This window comes from Lycium barbarum, chromosome 10 (genome assembly GCF_019175385.1).
Source record: "Lycium barbarum isolate Lr01 chromosome 10, ASM1917538v2, whole genome shotgun sequence".
Taxonomy (NCBI): Eukaryota; Viridiplantae; Streptophyta; class Magnoliopsida; order Solanales; family Solanaceae; genus Lycium; species Lycium barbarum.
This window is the reverse complement of record NC_083346.1, coordinates 91,401,680-91,420,926: the sequence shown is the minus strand read 5'-3', so window position 1 is coordinate 91,420,926 and position 19,247 is coordinate 91,401,680. Positions and strand designations below refer to the sequence as shown.

Sequence of the window (19,247 nt, the reverse complement as noted above, 5' to 3'; positions counted from 1 at the left end):
ATTCCCTGCTTGCTCTCATGCCGGCAGTTTACAAAATGATTACTTCTGCCATGCTCCTAAACGGGTTTGAACCCGGAAAGGGTCTGGGAAAGAACCTGCAGGGCATCACCGAGCCAATTCCCATTCTCCAAGATAATTTTCACTTCGGGCTTGGTTACGCCCAAGCAGAAGAAGAGATGCCTACTAAGAAGAAATAAGAAGTTGCGGATCTTGCAAACCCATTCCAAATCTATACTAGTCATTTCCCCATCGAATGCCTATGCCTGGAGATGCAGACATTGAAGAAGGGATAAGGATGATATTCCAAGAAGAAGATTACTCCGTGATTTTGGAAGAATGTGCTGAAGCGCCCACCATCAGAAAGGCAAAACTGGGCGAGCACCTGTCCAACTGGACCTCTACCCCGCTACTGGCTCTTCGGTAGAGAAAGACGAATTTATTTTGAAAATAGGGAGAATCAGTCGAGGCCCGATTGCTTACCCTTTTGTCACTTACGTACCTCGTAATGTTTTCCAAAAATGGAAATGGCTTGATGTGAATCCAAGACAAGACCACAGTTTGTACATCTGATTATTTTTAAATTAATGAAAGCCTCGGTTTATCAAAACTATTTTTATATACTTATTGCATACATGTTTTATACTAACATATTTTGCCTTGCATTTTCAGTAATAAAAACAATAAAGCAACCTTAAATGTCATGACATATTGTGAAACGAATGAGTCAGACAGCATAGAGGGACAGGAGTACGAGAAATACGATGAGACCACAATGCTACCCGAGGGTCTCGCGGAAGAAGTAGAATAATTAGAAAATGAGACGAAACCAACTATGGACGAAACAGAAGCCATAAATCTAGGTGATGAAGAGAATGTCAAAGAAACAAGGATAAGTGCACACCTAGAAACAAGGATAAGGTCATACGCTGATATGCCAGGACTAAGTACCAGCGTAGTATCCCACAGGATACCTATCAATGCGGGTTTTATGCCAGTAAAACAAAAAACCCGACAATTCAAACCGGATCTTAGTATCCGAATCAAAGATGAGGTAGAAAAACAGATTAAATCAGGAGTGGTAGAAGTAACTTCGTACCACACATGGCTGGCCAACATAGTTCTGGTACCCAAAAAGTACGGCAAGATAAGGGTCTGTATATATTACCAAGATCTTAACAAAGCTAGCCCAAAGGATGATTTTTCGCTCCCGAACATCCATATCCTCATAGAAAATTGTACCAAACACGAGCTACAATCGTTTTTGGATTGTTTCGCCGGCTACCACCAGATCGTAACGAATAAAGAGGATGCCGAGAAAACTTCCTTCATCACCCCATGGGGAGTATACCATTACAAGGTAATGCCCTTCGGCCTTAAGAATGCTGGCGCCACATACATGAGAGCGATGACTACCATTTTCCACAACATGATTCATAGAGAAATCGTCTACTATGTAGACGATGTCATTATCAAGTCAAGGAAAGGTTCGGAGCATACCACACATTTGAGGAAATTCTTCGATAGGCTCTGAAAATTCAACTTGAAATTGAACCGGGCTAAGTGTGTGTTCGGAGTACAGGCTGAAATATTACTGGGATTCACAGTCAGCTGAAGGGGCATAGAGCTAGACCCAACAAAGATCAAAGAAATCCAAGAGTTACCTCCGCCCCAAACTAAGAAAGAAGTCATGAGTTTCCTGGGAGGTTGAATTACATTGGACGATTCATAGCTCAATCCACTATCATTGTGAAGCCCATCCTCAAGCTCTTGAAAAATGACGCTCCTACCAAATGGACAGAGGAGTGCAAGAGGCATTCGACACTATCAAGAGATACCTGTCCAACCCACCAGCCTTAGTACCACCAAGGCCCGGGAGCCCATTGTTGTTATACCTGTCAGTTGCTGAAAAGGCCTTCGGTTGCGTGTTAGGGAAACACGATGAAGAAGCGAAAAAAAAGTGTGCCATTTACTATCTGAGCAAGAAGTTCACAGCTTGTGAGGCAAGATACACGCTAGTGGAGAAAACCTCTTGTGCTCTAACTTGGGTGGCTCAGAAATTGAGACATTATTTGTCCTTCTACACCACTCACCTTTTATCTAAGATGGAATCGTTGAGGTATATATTCGGTCAGCCTATGCCCATCAGGAAGTTGGCCAAATAGCATATGTTGTTAAGTGCATTCGACATCGTTTACATAGCCCAGAAAGCCATTAAAAGACAGGTTTTGGATGACTTACTAGCTGCAAGTTCGGTAGATGAAGAGCTCGAACCGCTTTGCACCCATTTCCCAGACGAAGGGGTGTTGTCCATTGACAACAGAATCTTACACAGGCTGGAAACTGTTCTTTGACGGAGCAGTGAATTACAAATGTTACGGAATCGAAGCAGTTCTGATACCAGAAAATGGGCAACACTACCCCATGGCCGCCAAGCTTAAATTATGTTGTACCAACAACATGGTTGAATAAAAGGCATGCATTCTAGGTCTTCGAATGGCACTGGATATGAATATCGAAAAATTCCTGGTCATTGGAGATTCCAACCTACTGGTTCATCGAGTACAAGGCGAATGAGCCACCAAGAATGAAAAGATCTTGCCATGTGTGAATTTGGCACAAAGATTGTACAAGAAATTCAAAAAGATCGAATATTGACATACGCCGAGGGCTCAGAATGAATTTGCGGATACATTAGCCACAATAGCATCAATGATCCAACATCCTGAAAGCAGTCACATCGACCCGCTAAGAATAAGTTTGAAAGAAAAGCATGCCCACTGTTGCCACGCGGAGGCTGAGCCAGATGGCAAGCCATGGTAAAATGACATCAAAACATACCTAGAAAGACGGGTATACCTTAAAGGCATTACAAATGGACAAAAGAAGACCATTAGAAGAATGGCAAATGGTTTCTTCCTAAACAAAGAAGTGATGTACAAATGAACGCTGGATTTGGGTCTGCTTCGATGTGTAGATGCCGGCGAAGCCACTAAACTTCTAGAAGAAGTACATGCTGGGACATGTGGCCCCATATGAAAGGATTTGTACTCGCAAAGAAGATTCTATGAGCTGGATACTATTGGATGACCATGGAAAGTGATTGCTGCAAATATGTGCAAAGGTGCCATCAATGCCAAATCCACAGTGATCTAATCAAGGTTCCTCCAAGTAAGCTTAATGCTATGAGCTCACCGTGGCCTTTTGTTGCTTGGGGCATAGATGTTATTAGACCCATTGAACCCGCAGCTTTAAATGGCCACCAATTCATCTTAGTTGCCATTGACTACTTCACCAAATGGGTGGAAGCAACGGCTCATAAGCCAGTGACAAAGAAAGTGGTAGCCGACTTCATGCGAAACAACATCATATGCCGGTTCGGCATACCTGAGTCCATCATAACAGATAATGGAGCAAATTTGAATAGCCATCTGATGAAAGATATCCGTGAGCTATTCAAGATCACTCACCAAAACTCGACAGCCTACCGGCCACAAATGAACGGAGCCGTAGAAGTGGCCAACAAGAATATCAAGAGGATATTTAGAAAAATGACTGACAATTACAAAGGTTGGCACGAGCGGTTGCCTTATGCTTTACTGGGATACCGTACTACGGTCAGAACTTTAACAGAAGCGACTCCATATCTGTTAGTCTACGATACTGAAGCAGTCATACCTGCCGAAGTTGAGATACCTTCTTTGAGAATCATTCAAGAAGCAGAATTGGACAATGTTGAATGGGTCCGAGCTCGATATGAGCAATTGGCTTTAATTGACAAGAAAATTATGGTTTCTGTATATCACGGTCAACTGTACCGACAAAGGATGGTAAGAGCCTTCAACAAGCGAGTCAGGGCTAGACTTTTCCAAATTGGGCAGATGGTGCTCAAAACAATTTTGTCGCATCAAGATGAATACAAAGGGAAGTTTGATCCCAACTGTCAAGGTCCTTAAGTGGTCTACAAAGTACTCTCCGGAGGAGCAGTAGTATTAGCGAAAATAGATGGACAAGAGTGACTGAAGCCAATCAACTCAGATGTAATCAAGCACTACTATGCATGAAGACAAAGTTTCTCAGTTTGTAATAGTACTCTTTGCTTGAAATCGTTATTCTATTTGCTTGTATTAGTTATTTCTTTTTGCTTGTAATCTTTTTATAATAGACCGGAGAAACAAAAATAACTTTTGTAATATGAACTACGCAACGACCTGATTTCCCCATAGTGGGATATGTAGGCAGTCCGTTTGGGACCCGGTCGCACTATTAGTAAAAACAAAAAAAAATCCTTTAGTTTTATTTGAACTACATTCAACCTGAATTCCTGATGTGACAGGATACGTAGGCGCTCTTTGAACTCGGTCACACCAAAAGAAAAATCCAAAAAAAAAATCCAGGAAGCTTCAAAAATAGGACTTCACAAAGGACGCAAGGATCACTTTCAAAATAATGAATTTATTTTCCTACAAATTAGACACCTTTATGGTAAATTTACAAAACGATTTTCTTCATAATGAAAATAAATTTATCTTTCAAATACCATAGCCGAAGGGGTTTCGAGTCTAGAAAGCCAAAGATGCGACAGTGCCAGCAACACGAATCAACTTTAGATAGGAAAAACTAATCCATTTCTGATGCAGGCCCCAGGACGTCGGAAGACAATTATTTTTTCTAACTTTGCTTCATGTGCAGGAAATGGTTTGCCAAAGAAAGTCTAGACCGCTGCTGAGATCAAGTTCAAAAAATATCTAGCCACGAGGCTACAAATGGTTAAGGGATAAATATCTAGCCACGAGGGTTATGAAAGATCAGAATGCCATAAGGGCTATAACGGACCGAAATGCCACAAGGGCAAACACCTGGCCATAAGGGCCCATAAAGAATAAAAGGCCATGATGGAAAAATCACCGGCCAATGAGGTCATAGTAAAACAACACGGCATACCTGACCAAGAGGGTCACATACGGCAAAAAGGACGGAAGAAACATGGTTTAGCCGAAGGGGCCATATCTATCACTTGCATCACTTCTTCTTATTTGCCAAGGAGGCCATTGCATATCTATTTTCTTGTTGCCGAAAGGGCCATCACTTCTTCTTATTTGCCATAAGGGCCATTGCATATCTATTTTCCTGCTACCAAGAGGGTCATCATTTCTTCTTATTTGCCAAGAGGGCCATTCATACAACCATGCCAAGAGGGTCATTCATACAAATTGCCGAAAGGGCTATGCATACAAACTACCAGATATAATCAAGACGACAGACCGATGTAAAACCAGTCATGAAACCACAGTATTCGCTCAAAAATACAAAGCGATGTAAAACTGGTTAAGATACCGCAGTATTCTCTCAAAAAGACAAAGCGATGTAAAACCGATCAAGAGACCGCAGTATTCGCTCAAAAAAGACAAACCGATGTAAAATCGGTCAAGAGGCCGCAATATTTGCTCAAAAAGACAAGACGATGTAAACCCGATCGGATGACCACAGTATTCATCACCCAAAAATCAACGTTACTCAGCAGATGGAAGCAGATTTGTAGCAGCCAAACAGAGCAGGTTGATCAAATCAAATCCAGACACATTGTGGAGCAAACGTGAAACTTTTTCTTCCGCAGCCAGTCGAGATAAGGTGCCCATGAGAGTCAAGCTCTCTGGATAGGACTTGGAAGATCACTCCTTACCATGATCATCCCCACAAAGATTGCCTATTTGCACATGTGTTTTGTTTGTTTTATTATTCCGCTACCGGTCGGACACACCAGCACACACAAAGGCACTCCCGCATAAGGGATAACCTTTACTTCTGATCTAGTCGAACTACCAGTGACTTGATTCCCAAAAATAGGGATATGTAGGCGGACTCAATACCAGAGAGTTAGTCACACTCTGACCAATCACCTTGGACTTCCCCAACTTGATAGCAAGGAAATCCGAGAATTTGCTTTAATTTGCATTTAGAAGTCATAATCGAGTCGAACTATGAATGGCCTAAATTCTCAAGAAATCTGAGATCTGTAGAAAGCCCAGAAATCAGGGTCCGACCATATATTTTGAAAATAGCAAAAAACTGAGAGGTAATATAAGTTGGGTCAGTCAAAAATCAGGGTTAGTCAAATTTCGTTGCTAAGGGATGGTCCCGCCATCCCCGAACACCAAAGGGGCAGTTGTTGACACCTAATTTTTTACCTCCCGTAGTTTATCTTGATTACCCAGAGTCCTTGATATCTAGCGGAGTGAAATATGTACTTTTTCTGCAAGACAAAATGATTTTATAAATTACTTAGTTAATATTTTGCCATTTTTATTTGGCAAGATGATTTCTATAACATTATAAATATTTTAGAAATTGATTTGATTTCTATAAAATTATAAATATTTTAGAAATTGATTTGCATACTTTATAATTAATACGGAACATTTTGCTAAATTACCATCTAAAGATAATTTAAAATAATTATTTATTTACCAGAAAATCAAATAGCAAGTGTTCTACTCCGTTTAATTCAAGAAATTTTATTAATCAGATAATATAATCATTTTACTTCTCAAATGCTAATTTCTGCATAATCAAGTTGCATTGTCAATTTTTAAGTTAATCATAATTCAGTTAGATAATTAATTGTGGTTATATTTTGTACATCGCTTATTATTTGTTTAAATACGGAAACAATTGAAATAATCAATTGATTAGTCAATCAGGGCAATAATTGAAATGACCAACCTCATGGTTTAATTCAATTAAGGCCATGTTTGCAAATTAGGACTATTTTATGGAATTAGCCGCAATTTTAAAAAATTAATTGATTACTTTGTTAAAACTTGGCTATATTTGAAATGATTTAATTGATAAGATTTTTTTTTTGTGGCTATCTTAGTAAATTGCATATATGTCCTGATATACATATATACATAAATATACGCGAATATACACGTATATCCGCTTATATCATGTATATATATAGGGCCAGGTCATTTATCTTTTTAAACTGGCCGAGCCCAGGTCCAAAGGACCGAGACCCTGCCCATGTCTGCAAGTAAAGGGGTGATACCCCCCTCTTTACTTCTCATTTCCTTCCACCAAATGAACCCTAAGAGAGGGAAGGGTTTCATCGATATGAAACCCCAGTGTCGCTTGGAAATTTTCTCTCTCTTCGTCACTTTGATGCCAAAAATGGCAACGTGCAGAGCAATACTGCTTTATTGCAGTATGTGTTCGATTGTTATAAACAAAGCATTTAATGTTTTGTACCACCGAGGCTCTACCAAACGAGGTATAAACCTTCATTTTCGTTGCTTTTTCTGTGGTTTCAATGGTCATACACTGAGAAACCTTAATGGGTTTTGTCTTTGTTGAGTTTGAATACTCGATTGTTAGTGCTTCATGAAGAACCCCATAGATAGACCAAGTTCGAGTCAAATCTGACCCTTCATTTGTTGCTTACATCAAAGTGGGATCCTAATTTGTTGATTCTGATACAATAAAAATAATATTTAGGTACTGATTTAATCAAAATATGGATTAACTAATCATGTTATGTGTCATTATAGCTTATCACGACTTAGTTAAGCACAAATCTTGCAACTCTGACCTATGTGGTCAAGTTTACCCCCTTGAATTTGTTTCAGCTTTTGGTTCACTCTTTTCCAAAAGAGTACTGTGTTAGATGATCATGTGTGTGTTGCTACCCTGATAAGAGTTAATCGAGTACTTATTAGATATTGTTGGGCTTGAACCTGTTTGTAAGATAAGTGCTAACTTGTTTCCTGTCTATCATCTGCCTAAGCGTGTTTCTATGGCTTAGTGTTTCATCTTTGGTAAGTAACATTGTAAAAGGATAAGTATGTGCAATCCTACCTGAGCCATTATTATTGGTCCTATTAAGTTAAACTATGTCCAAAACTGCTACCCTTACCTTGTGACAGCCTCTTTATTTGATCTGAAATGTCGTGTTTGACCCCTGTTTGAGCTTAAACCATTACAAAGAGGAACTCATTAACCCATGCACCTTGTTTGAGATTAAGAAATCCTTGTTACATTAGTCATGGTAGATGTCTACTTTTGTTTAAACACAATAGTTTTTTTTTCTTTTTCCAAGTAAAAAGGGTATCTATTTTAGGTCAAAACCTCTGTGTGACACTGTTCTGAGTCTTAAAGACATGTGCCATGAATTCTCATTAATTGGTCTGATGTTTAAATCTAGGAATGCCTAAAATATAAAAGGTTTCCCTTCATGAACTATGGCATCTGAAAATTCACTTGGTAACTTGTGAAGTTTATATCCCAGGCTAGAGGGTCTTACTTTGATTTAAAATAAGTCATGTGAGCCCCATGTGAATCAGCTTAGGCTTAAGAACTGATTTTTTGTGACTCTATTGTCCATAATAAACTATTGTTAAGGTCTGATGGTTGGTGCTTTTGTCTATGATCTTACGCTCTGTTGTCCCTGAGTGTGTCTAAAATAAATAAGAAACTGTGGGAGTTTTGGTGGGAGGAGTCACCTGGAATTTGAATGAAAGTAAGTGTGACTTACCCACGGCCTAGAAAAAGAGGGTAGAGCTTGGAGTTTCTTGCTAACTCAGCTCAACCCTCATAATCTGAGGTTGCTGGGGTTCTCTTACTAACATTCATATATCATGGGACCCTCCAAAAAATTTGAAAGGTCCATCCTGAGAAATTTTATCCCAAGAATGCCATGACTAAGTATAGTTAAGTCTTCATACACTGATCTTTGTGAATTTGAGGGTTAGAACCTAGGCCTTGACTCTGTATGTTTGATGAACCTTATTATCTGGATGTGTGACCTCTTTGTGTTTAAAAAATTGAAACCAAGTGTCCTTATGGGCACCCAGCTACTATGATCATGTTTAGGTCCATTTGGTTGTCAAAACCCATCCCTGTCTATCCTAGCTTATCTCTAATACTGGTTGTGACTTTTAAACATGATTGGTACAACACTGTTCTTGACTGAGTCTGCTACATGCTTGGTTTTAAGAGTGTTTTGTTTATGTGAGTCAAAGTGGAGTTTCAAAGGTCTTTAAGTTCAAAGTATAGATGAGCAAAGCATTTTGTGTTTTGATTGGAACTTTGTTGAGACCTGCAAAGTTCTCTCTGAAATATCAAATGGATTATGGGGATACTTGCCTGCTCCTCTGAGCTTTTTATTTGTTCTCCTATGCTTTCTAGTGCATATCTTGCCAACCCTGTTGTCTGTGTGTGGAGTTAATATTTGTTTAATGTGTGTCTCTTATAAGGAAGGTGTCTTCTACATTAGATAGCATTTTGAACAAACACTACTTCTGTCCTCCTATGAACCTGTTTAATTGAATGAATATGAAGTGTGTCAATATGTGCTTATGCTTCCTTGTAAGTTTTCATGAAAAGAACTGTGTGAATACATGCTATATACAAGAGATATACCTCAATATACAAGGTATATAGGGTTGTCATATATTCCATAATATATGAAGGTTGTATACTTGGTAAAAAAGAGGTGTACTCACCTATAAAATATGAAGTTGTTCTTTGCTTTTAAAATGCTATACATAATTGTACTTAGGCTTTTATTCATCTGAACCTGTTGGGCCTTGTTGTGTGTAGCACCCATTTATTTCTATAGTTGGGCCAGTCCGGTTGGGTTTAAGTAAACTGCTGGCTTTTTTTGAATTACCGAAGATTAGTTGAGAATTTTTCATTCCCACTTATGTTTCCTTTCTTTCCTTCAACAATTGCTTATTTGTGAATTCAAGTTTGTTTAATTTCGATTTTTATTATTACCTTAGACCAATACTAATCCTTATGTTTTTTATGTGCTATGTGAACCTATCCTGGGCTATTTGGGCCACTCTTTGCATTAAAAAGAGTTGGTCCTAAAGCTCAACTTCTTTTCTTTGATCGAGTCCTTTGAAAAAAAATGGAAAGGGAAGCTGATATCTGTGGAAGGCCCAGCCAATGGGTGAACATGGCACTGATGGGTTTGGGTAGGCCCATCAGTGTTACACCTCGAAAAAATTTCCGTTCATGCACAGCGAATAGACTGACGAAGGGCGCAAAGTATGCAATGTTTTGATGAGTAAAAAGTAACATTCTATGATTCTAAATGAGATTTCAAAGACATTCGAAGTAAGAGAAGAAAGTTGCCAAGAGGAGGCAAGACATACGAGATGTATCGGAAAGGATTTACGAATAACGAATTAACGATGACTTAATAATGCTTTGGAGAAGAGTTATAACGACCCCTAGATTGTTAATGAAGTGATAAATAAGTGTCAAGAAGGTTCCATAAGGATTGGAGATCAAACGAGTCGACGAAAATGATTTTCGGAAAACTGTGGATTGTACGGTCCATTATACGGACCGTACAAAAGATACGGACCGTAGATCTGACCGTATAACTTGTCCAGAGAAGAGACTCCACTGGAACCATTATACGATCACACATACGGACCGTATGTGTGTCCGTATAAATGGGTCGGGACTGATTTTGTGTATTAAAAAGGGGATCCAAGTTCATTTCATTTCATTTTCCCTTCACACCCCTTCTCTCTAAGACATCTCTCTACACTTCTCCCACAAGAATTCAAGGGATATTAGTGATCAACTACATCAAACCAAGGAAATCAAGTGTAAGAAACTCATTAAAGTTCATCCAAGACATGGAATCCAAGTGAAAGTGAAACTAGGGTTTGCTCAAGTGAAGTGTTTGCACTCAAGGTTCATTCCTACACCATCTAAGGTAAGTGTTAGGGTATTTACATGTTCTTTAAGGTATTTGAAAGTTGAAACACTTGGGTTGTGAAAGGATATAGAAAATGGGTCATGAAAGTATGAATAGTGTCATTTTGAGTGATAACTTGAATTGAGTCATGATTATTGATGTGTTGTAATATGGTTATGCTATAAATGATATTAAGGACATGGGATAATCATTATATGTGAGAAAACGTACTAGTATACTATGACCATGATTATGGATAATTGAAGTGGAATTGTGAAATGAGGGTAATGTAGATGAATGAAGATTGTTGGTTATTATATTGTGAATGTTATTATGAATGTTTGGGAGTTGAATATATAATATGGGAAAGGTTGTATAAACAAAGGAAATGCTGCCCAATTTTCTCTAACTTTAGTAAGCACGTTCATGTAATCAATTAGCTAATGTGAATGCGAATTCTCTTGAAGGTAGAAACGTGAGCATTGAAGGAGAACAACCAAGCGATGGAAATTGTTAAACGAAAGAGGTATGTAAGGCTAGTCCTTTCTTTCTAAGGCATGAATGATATGGTATGAATCCTCCTATCTCTCTATGATTTTCCTACATAGGGAACTATGAATCTACGAGTATAAAGAACTTAATATGAGACAAAGAAAAGAGATACTTTACGAATACGACAATACCGATGATGAATCTAAGTCTAGAAGTCATAAAGCTCATGATATGATATTCCTACGAAGCTAATGATCCTTATATGATTCCTATGATAGTATTTCCCTTACCTCTTCATGATTTTCCTACCTTCCGGAGAACTAAGAGCCTATGTTCATGAATAGCCATATGGGATAAGATAAGAGGTATGTTACGAATGCGGTAATGATGATGATGAGTCTAAGTCTAAGGATTCTAAGGCCTATAATATTATGGTTCTACAAGGCTAATGATCCATATTACGATCCATTGATGTTGTTCATTGACTACACTCACCTTATATGCTAATTCCTTCAAGGTGAGGCATAATGCTTATGAATGTTCCATAATGGAATTGGGGGCTCTCGACCTTATGTCACCCCGACATTGTTATAGACTTTCTATAAGCTCTAATACATGTCCTATGACCAATGTTCCGAAAAGTTACGAGTCTATGTTCATAGAGGATTTCATATGAGATAAAGGTAAAGAGATATGCTATAGATACGATGATGGTAATTATGGGCCTAAGTTAGATATTATAAAGTCTATTATACGATATTATTATGAAGTTCATGCTACGAATACGATGTGATTTTCATAGATTGTCTTTAATCCAAACGTATGCTCTATGAGAAGTTATGATAAGTTTATGAGATATATGTTATGATAATAATGACGATGTTGATAGTGATGATGATAATGATGATGCTAAAGATATTTATGGGCTTTTATGTATATATGTGCCTATGTATGGCTATTATGAAACCTCGAGCTTATAAGGCCGGGTAGAATATGTATATATTTATGTAACGCGCGCGCACCACTGTAGTTGGGTAGATGTAACCCTGAAGCCTTGGTAGGGACAGGTATGTATAACCCTGAAGCCTTGGTTGGCCAGGTATGTATAACCCTGAAGCCTTGGTAGGGCTAGGTATGAATAACCCTGAAGCCTTGGTTGGCCAGGTATGTATAACCCTGAAGCCTTGGTTGGTCAGGTATGTATATGAGGTGAATATGGATATGATGTGAATATGTATATGAGGTGAATATGGATATGATGTGAATATGTATATGATATGAATACGTATATGATATGAATATGTACAGGATATAGGCATGAATATGATATATGTAGGAAAAGCCGGGAGGATATGTATGTGATATTGTCAAGCCACTACGTGGCCGTATACGGATAACGTTTAATATGTATGAGCAGATGCGGTGTTAGGATATATATATATATGTATGATACGACGATGTATGAGCTATGATGATACATGTACCGTGATAATATATGATATAGGCACGAAAGGTATCCTCCCTTAAAAGCTACGCAGGTTATGTCTTATGATTCTCTATTATGTTTATTTCATTCATGCCTTACATACTCAGTACAATATTCGTACTGACGTCCGTTTTCCTTGGACGTTGTGTTTATGCCCACAGGTAAGCAGGGAGGAGACCCATATTTGTATAAGTCGATAAGCAGAGTGTCGAAAGCACTCCATTATTCCGGAGGTGCCATTGATTTATCATTTTATGTACATGTATGTTTCGAGCACGACGGGGTCCTGTCCCGTCCATATGTCTAGCATTCTAGTAGAGGCTCGTAGATACGTATGTGTGGGTAGTATGGTCTCAAGATTTTGATAAGCATATATATGTATATATGTATGTGTGTACTATTTGATAGCCGAAGGGCTTACGTATATAAAGGTAATTATGTTTCCAAATGAAAAATGATTTTCCTATGATTTGAGTATGAATTTGATGAATGAACGTTTAACGAGTATGGTAAGTAGCAAAATGAGCGGTGCTCGGTGGATAGCCCCGGGTACCCGTCATGGCCCCTAGTCGGGTCGTGACAATCAGTTGTTTACAAATATTTTTCTACTCTCTCCCCTCTTCCTCTTGCATGTACGTATATTGTATACACCGAATGTGCTAAATATTGAAACCCCATGGATATAGAACTTAGGAGATAGTTAGTAATTTAGAAAAGTTGCCAAACTGATTTAAAACTTGATTATTTTTCGGGATAAAAACCAGAGCTTAACTACATGATTTTGAGTTTTAAAAGAAGGGAAACTACTATTGCTCTTAAAGAACGAAGAAGAAAATAGGATTTGGGTTCAATTTGAATTGATTTAAGGTTTGAATGAAACAAAAATGTTTTTCTTCAAACATAAATAGCAAGTTTGGGCCTCAAGCCCACGATTCAAATGATTCAATTGTTGAGAAAGTGTGTTTTCAAATTTTTGGCTTAAAAGAATGTGTAATAGGTTGTACCAGAAAGGCAAAAATCTTGAACTTGAGCAAATCTGGGTAACTTTTTTTAAAAAGAGGGGTCTGGACTTGAACAAATATGGATGGAAAAAGGCATTTGGACCTGGAAGCCCACAGTAGGCTTGGACTAAAAAGAAAAACGAGATTGTTTTATTTTGGGCTGTGTTGGACTGAAATTATTTGGAAAGGTTATTATGGTGATAGGGACTTGAATCTGAAAAATAACGTTGTCTTATGGGCTTCAACAATTAAAATGGATCTAATTTTGATATATATAAGTATAAAAACGGCGATATTCTCCATATTTTCATACGTATAAAATCCCGTAGGTACTAAATCCATTTTGTTAGGACTAGAATAGTAGCGACTCTACTCGGGAGAAATCCCGAGTGTATCCTAGTCCGGCAACAAAGGAGTTGAACACTTATGCGGATTTTCTAAACCAAAATCTCTTTTTATAAGGGGACTTTTTGCCAAATTTTTCCTTAAAGTAATGATATGAATGATATTTTTTGCGGAAAACTAAACACTTTTAAATAAATAAGTACATTAATCACACATTGAAGCTCGTAGGTCAACCGTATTCTACGGATCCTTAATACTAGGGTGCGTAAAACCTTCCCTAGGGAATCACCAGAACCTTTACCTCGAACTTTGGTCCAAAAGATTTTTTATTTATTTTGAAAAACTCTTTTAACCTGATTTTCCTAGTTTTCCATAAATAAATTAAGTGGAGACTCCAAAAATACTAAAATCCAATTAGAGCACCAACAACGTCGTAGTAACTTTTATGCCTTAACCCGTGTAAAAGCGAACCGTAACATTTGGTATAAAGTGGGGCCTCCAAAAATTGGGGGCCTAAATCCCACGCTTTCGCCTAATATGGGTTGGGTGATAAATGGGTGAGTTGGTTACGGGTTAGCCCATATTATGTAAGTGTAATATTATTTCAAGTGTGATATTTATAATTTTCTCTTTTGTCATTTTTTTTTAATTAAAACAACTAGCACTAGGCATAGTTGTAAATTTTATAAAAAAAAGTTCTGTACAGAATTGTAAAGAAAGCAAAAAATGCAAAAGCAAAAAGGTTACAAGGCCAAAAGTGCCTAGAAATCAAAGGTAAAACAGCCTAAGTAGCTATATCTAGCCTAATGAATGCATGACCATTTCAAGCCTTGGCTTGATTCCATTTCAGTCACCTCAAGCTCTCACCAGGTGCTATGTAATCAAATGTCAAAAGAAGTATCCTTCCAACTTGCAATTGTGCAACATCAGGGCCTTTTATGCTAGCCAAAGTTGTCTATAATCTGACTCTCCTAACCTTGAATATGAAAGTATTTGAATATGATAGTTTATCTGTACTTATCCTCTATCACTAAGGAGATTCTTCCAACAGGCTGAACATGATGTTAATACCACATGTTAGATAGAATTTGCTTAGGAACAGACTCAAGAGCAGATAAACTTGATCTTGAAATACCTCTACCTTGATATTCCTGTCAACAATGATTTGCAGTTTTCAGTGTTGTTGCATTTGAACTTATGAATTGCATGCTTTAATCTGGCTCCCTTGGAATTACTGTCATAAATCTAAAGCTTGGCAAATGCATTTTATCCATGTTTACAAGTCTTCTAGCTGCAGTTGGTAAACCAGTAAATAGCTCAAAGTTAAGAGTACCTGCAAAATCAAAAACATAGTTAGTTAGAAAATCAGCAAGCTGGTTTCCCTCTCTCAACACATGTCTAACTTGTATCAGTCCCTTCTTCCTCCATTCTCTAATTTTCTGCACCTCCATACTAATACTCCATGGAACTTTCCATTCCCCTTCTACTATCTTCATTAAACCAAGTGAATCACCAAGTGAATCAGTCTCCAAAATCAGTGGTAAATGCTGTTGTGTTACACAAAATATAATGCCATCATGCATTGCTTTTGCCCCTACACATAGACAAGTTGTATCTGCAATCCTGCTAGCAATAGCATGAATGAACTCTCCTTCATGATTTCTCACACAAAATACAGATGCACTAGGACCAGGATTTCTCCTGGAGGCACCATCACTATTACATTTAAACCATCGTGCAGGAGGGCTAAACCATTAAACCAGTATGTATTGTATCTGAGGCCTATATTGTTCCAAATGTTGTACCAGCTGAGGCCAAGAGTTTGGCAAATTTGTCATCCATGGATATCTAGTTTTGGCCAGTTGGATGAGATTAAGATTAATCTCATATATGACCCTATGCCTAGACATGTTACCACCATGCAAAACTGTGTTTCTTCTTTTCCAAAGTTGCCAAAGTATGATTGCAGGAGCTACTTGTTATAATGGTTTCAGCTTTGAAGAACACTTTGTGTCCCACCATTTCTTGATGGTTTGATTAACTTGAATAAAAGGGCCTTGCACACCTGCTGCTGCTGAGAACATCTTCCATATATCTGCAGCATATTGACCTGTCACAAACACATGGTTCATTGTTACTTGGTGGGGCTGAGAACAACACCTGCATATAGACACAATAGATATCCCCATCTTTGCAAGTACATCATCAACAGGTAATTTCTGCTTCCATACTCTCCACAAGAAGAAAGCAATCTTGAAAGGCAAACCTTTTGTCCAGAATTGCTTGTAACACCAGTTTGAGTCACCTCTTTGTCTTACTACTTCCCATGCACTACTAACAGTGTACTTACCACTACTAGTGAGCATCCACCAGGCCTTATCCATATTTTCTGAGGGAGTGTCAATGTGCATCTCCTTTTTATATGATCAACAATATCTTCTGGCACAGTTTGTTGTAATGTCTGATAATTCCAAGTCCCATTCTCCATAACATCTGCAACCTCCTGAGTACTGTCATCCATAGGGAAATTAGCTGGCATAAGCTGGGAAAGAGGACCAAGTTTAGTTCAGTTGTCAAACTAAAAGTTAGCAGAACCATTTCTTGGTTCCCACCAGATCTCCCCTTCTATAGCATCTCTAGATTCTAGCATCTTCTTCCATAATTGTGAGCCTCATTTCCATTGAACCCTGGTTGGAATATGTTTCTTACAGTACTTATTCCACATGAATGTTGACCACAGAGTACCAGAAGTTCTGAATCTCCACCATAGCTTAGTGAATAAAGCTTTTGATACATCAAAAAGGGAACTAAATCCCAATCCTCCCTCCTGTTTAGGAACACACACTTTCAGCCAAGCTGACCAGTGTCTACTCTTGCCTTCTTCCTTATTAATCTAATAAAATCTTGCAAAGATTTTATGCAGTTCATTTAGTGTGTACTTAGTAGGTGCCATTGCAGAAATAAGGTACTTTGGCATACTTTGTAAAACACTGTTGATAAGAACTGCCTTCCCTCCGAATGATAGCAACCTTACTTTCTAGTTCTGCAGCCTATCTTTCACCCTCTTAATAAGATCATTATAATAAACTTTCCTTTTTCTAGAGTGGAAGATAGGACAGCCAAGGTATTTGAAGGGAAACATGCCTCTTGTAAAACCAGTTACCTGCTCAACTTCTTGACATAACTGCACTGCTGACTTCTGATGCATGCAAAAGAAACTTTTCTCTCTATTTATCAATTGACCTGACAACTTTTCATAATCTCTCAAAACATTCATAGTTTGTTCCAACGATAATTTATCAGCTAATACAAAGATGATGGTATCATCTGCATAAGCAAGATGATTGAGGTTTACGCTCTATTTAGGCATACCAAAGCACTTATACTGATCATGCTCAAATAAAGAGTTAAGTGCTCTAGACAACACTTCTGCTGAACGTATAAATAGAGCAGGTGACAATGGATCACCTTGCTACACACCCCTTGTGGAGTGGAAAAAACCATAAGATTGGCCATTCAACAAAACTGAATACCAGTTATTTGCTAGCAGCCTCCATATTGATCCACAAAATTTTCTGCAAATCCCATTTTTCTCAGCACCTTAGTTAAATATAGCCAGGACACTCTATCATATGCCTTAGTCATATCTAACTTAATTACCACATTTGTAGGTTTACCTCTTTTTCTAATATCTGTGACAATTTCTTGAGTAAGCAACACATTCTCCATAATGCTTCTTCCCTTCACAAAACCAGACTGGTTGCTAGAGATCAAACTTGGTAGAATTTTATCCAGTATTCCATGAACCACTCTTGAAATGACCTTGTTTATGAAGTTACTCAAGCTAATTGGTCTGACATCCCCAAAAGTGTGAACTTCTGATTTCTTAGGGATCAACACCAAATTAGTATGAGTTACTGATTTTGGGAGAGTATGACCTTCATAGAAAGCCTGAACCATTCTGAATACATCCATTCCTACAATGTCCCAACATGAATGAAAGAAAGTTCCTAATAATCCATCATAACCACAAGTACTCTCTCCTTTAAGTTCAAAAATAGCATTCTTTACTTCTTCCAGGGATGGAAGTGCACAAAGCAAATCATTGATTTCAGAAAAGACCATCTGTGGAATATGCTTCAGCATCCCAAAATCTAGAGACCCCTCCTCTTGAGTGAATTGTTGTTGAAAGAAGTTAACTGCTTCTGCTGCAAGCTGCTCCTTATCTTATATCCACTCACCATCAGAAATTTGAATTCTATTCACCTGTAACCTTTTTCTCCTTCCATTTATTAAATTGTGAAAAAACCTGGTGTTTCTATCACCTTCAGAAAACCAAGTGTAACCTACTTTTTGTCTCCAAAACTCTTTTTCATAATGTAAATACTTCTTCAGTTCAGCCTGAGCAAGCTGCAAGAATATTCTATATTCTACAGAAGGATCATCTTCAAACAGTTGTTCCTTAATTCTCACTATATCTTCCCTGATGATAAGTTGTTTGAAGATATCTCCAAAATCCAGTCTACTCCAAGCAGATAGAGCCCCTTTAACTATCTTGATCTTCTGTTTAAAAACCAAAAAGGGATTGCCAATACTCTCCTCAGACCAATTCAGCCTTACTATGTCCAAGAAGTCTTTATGCTCAGTCCAAAACTTCAAAAACCTAAATGGTTTTATGAAAGTCTGAACTTCCTCACCCAAAGCGATAAGAATTGGGGCATGATCAGATCCAGTCCTTGATAAATGCTCCACTTCAGTGTGACCAAACCATTGTTGAAAATGTGAGTTAAAGAAGATTCTGTCCAATCTTTCAAATATACAATCATCCCCAGCCCTGCCATTCCACCATGTAAAAGGACTGCCTTTAAAACCTGTTTCAAATAAATCACATGACTAGATACAAAAGGCAAAATCCTCATAGTCCTAAGAGACTACATGGACTCCACCTATCTTTTCCTCTTCATTCATCACTACATTAAAGTCTCCCCCTACCAGCCAAGGCAAGTCATAGAAACCAGCTAAATGATAAATACTATCCCAAAGTGGCATTCTTTCTACTTCATCACATTTAGCATAAACCAAGGTTGTTATAAGAGATCTATTGTGCTCCTGAAGAAACAGTTTTAAGGTGATCTGCTGTGCAGTGTCAGATACAATTTCCACATCTACATTCTCCTCTACAAAAAAACAAATCTTACCACTACAGTTT

The 19,247-nt window shown here is 38.0% G+C and overlaps 1 protein-coding gene across 1 annotated transcript; it reads left to right on the top strand.

The window, feature by feature from the left end:
• The first annotated feature begins 3,548 nt into the window (after positions 1 to 3,548).
• Positions 3,549 to 3,953, top strand: LOC132613115 (uncharacterized). The gene has a single exon (XM_060327166.1). It carries the CDS (start codon positions 3,549 to 3,551, stop codon positions 3,951 to 3,953), a length of 405 nt encoding a protein of 134 aa, XP_060183149.1.
• The last annotated feature ends 15,294 nt before the right edge of the window (positions 3,954 to 19,247 follow it).

What these genes read in the sequence shown, in the direction of transcription:
- LOC132613115 (XM_060327166.1), top strand. Translation starts at nt 3,549, where the DNA reads ATGACTGACAATTACAAAGGTTGGCACGAGCGGTTGCCTTATGCTTTA.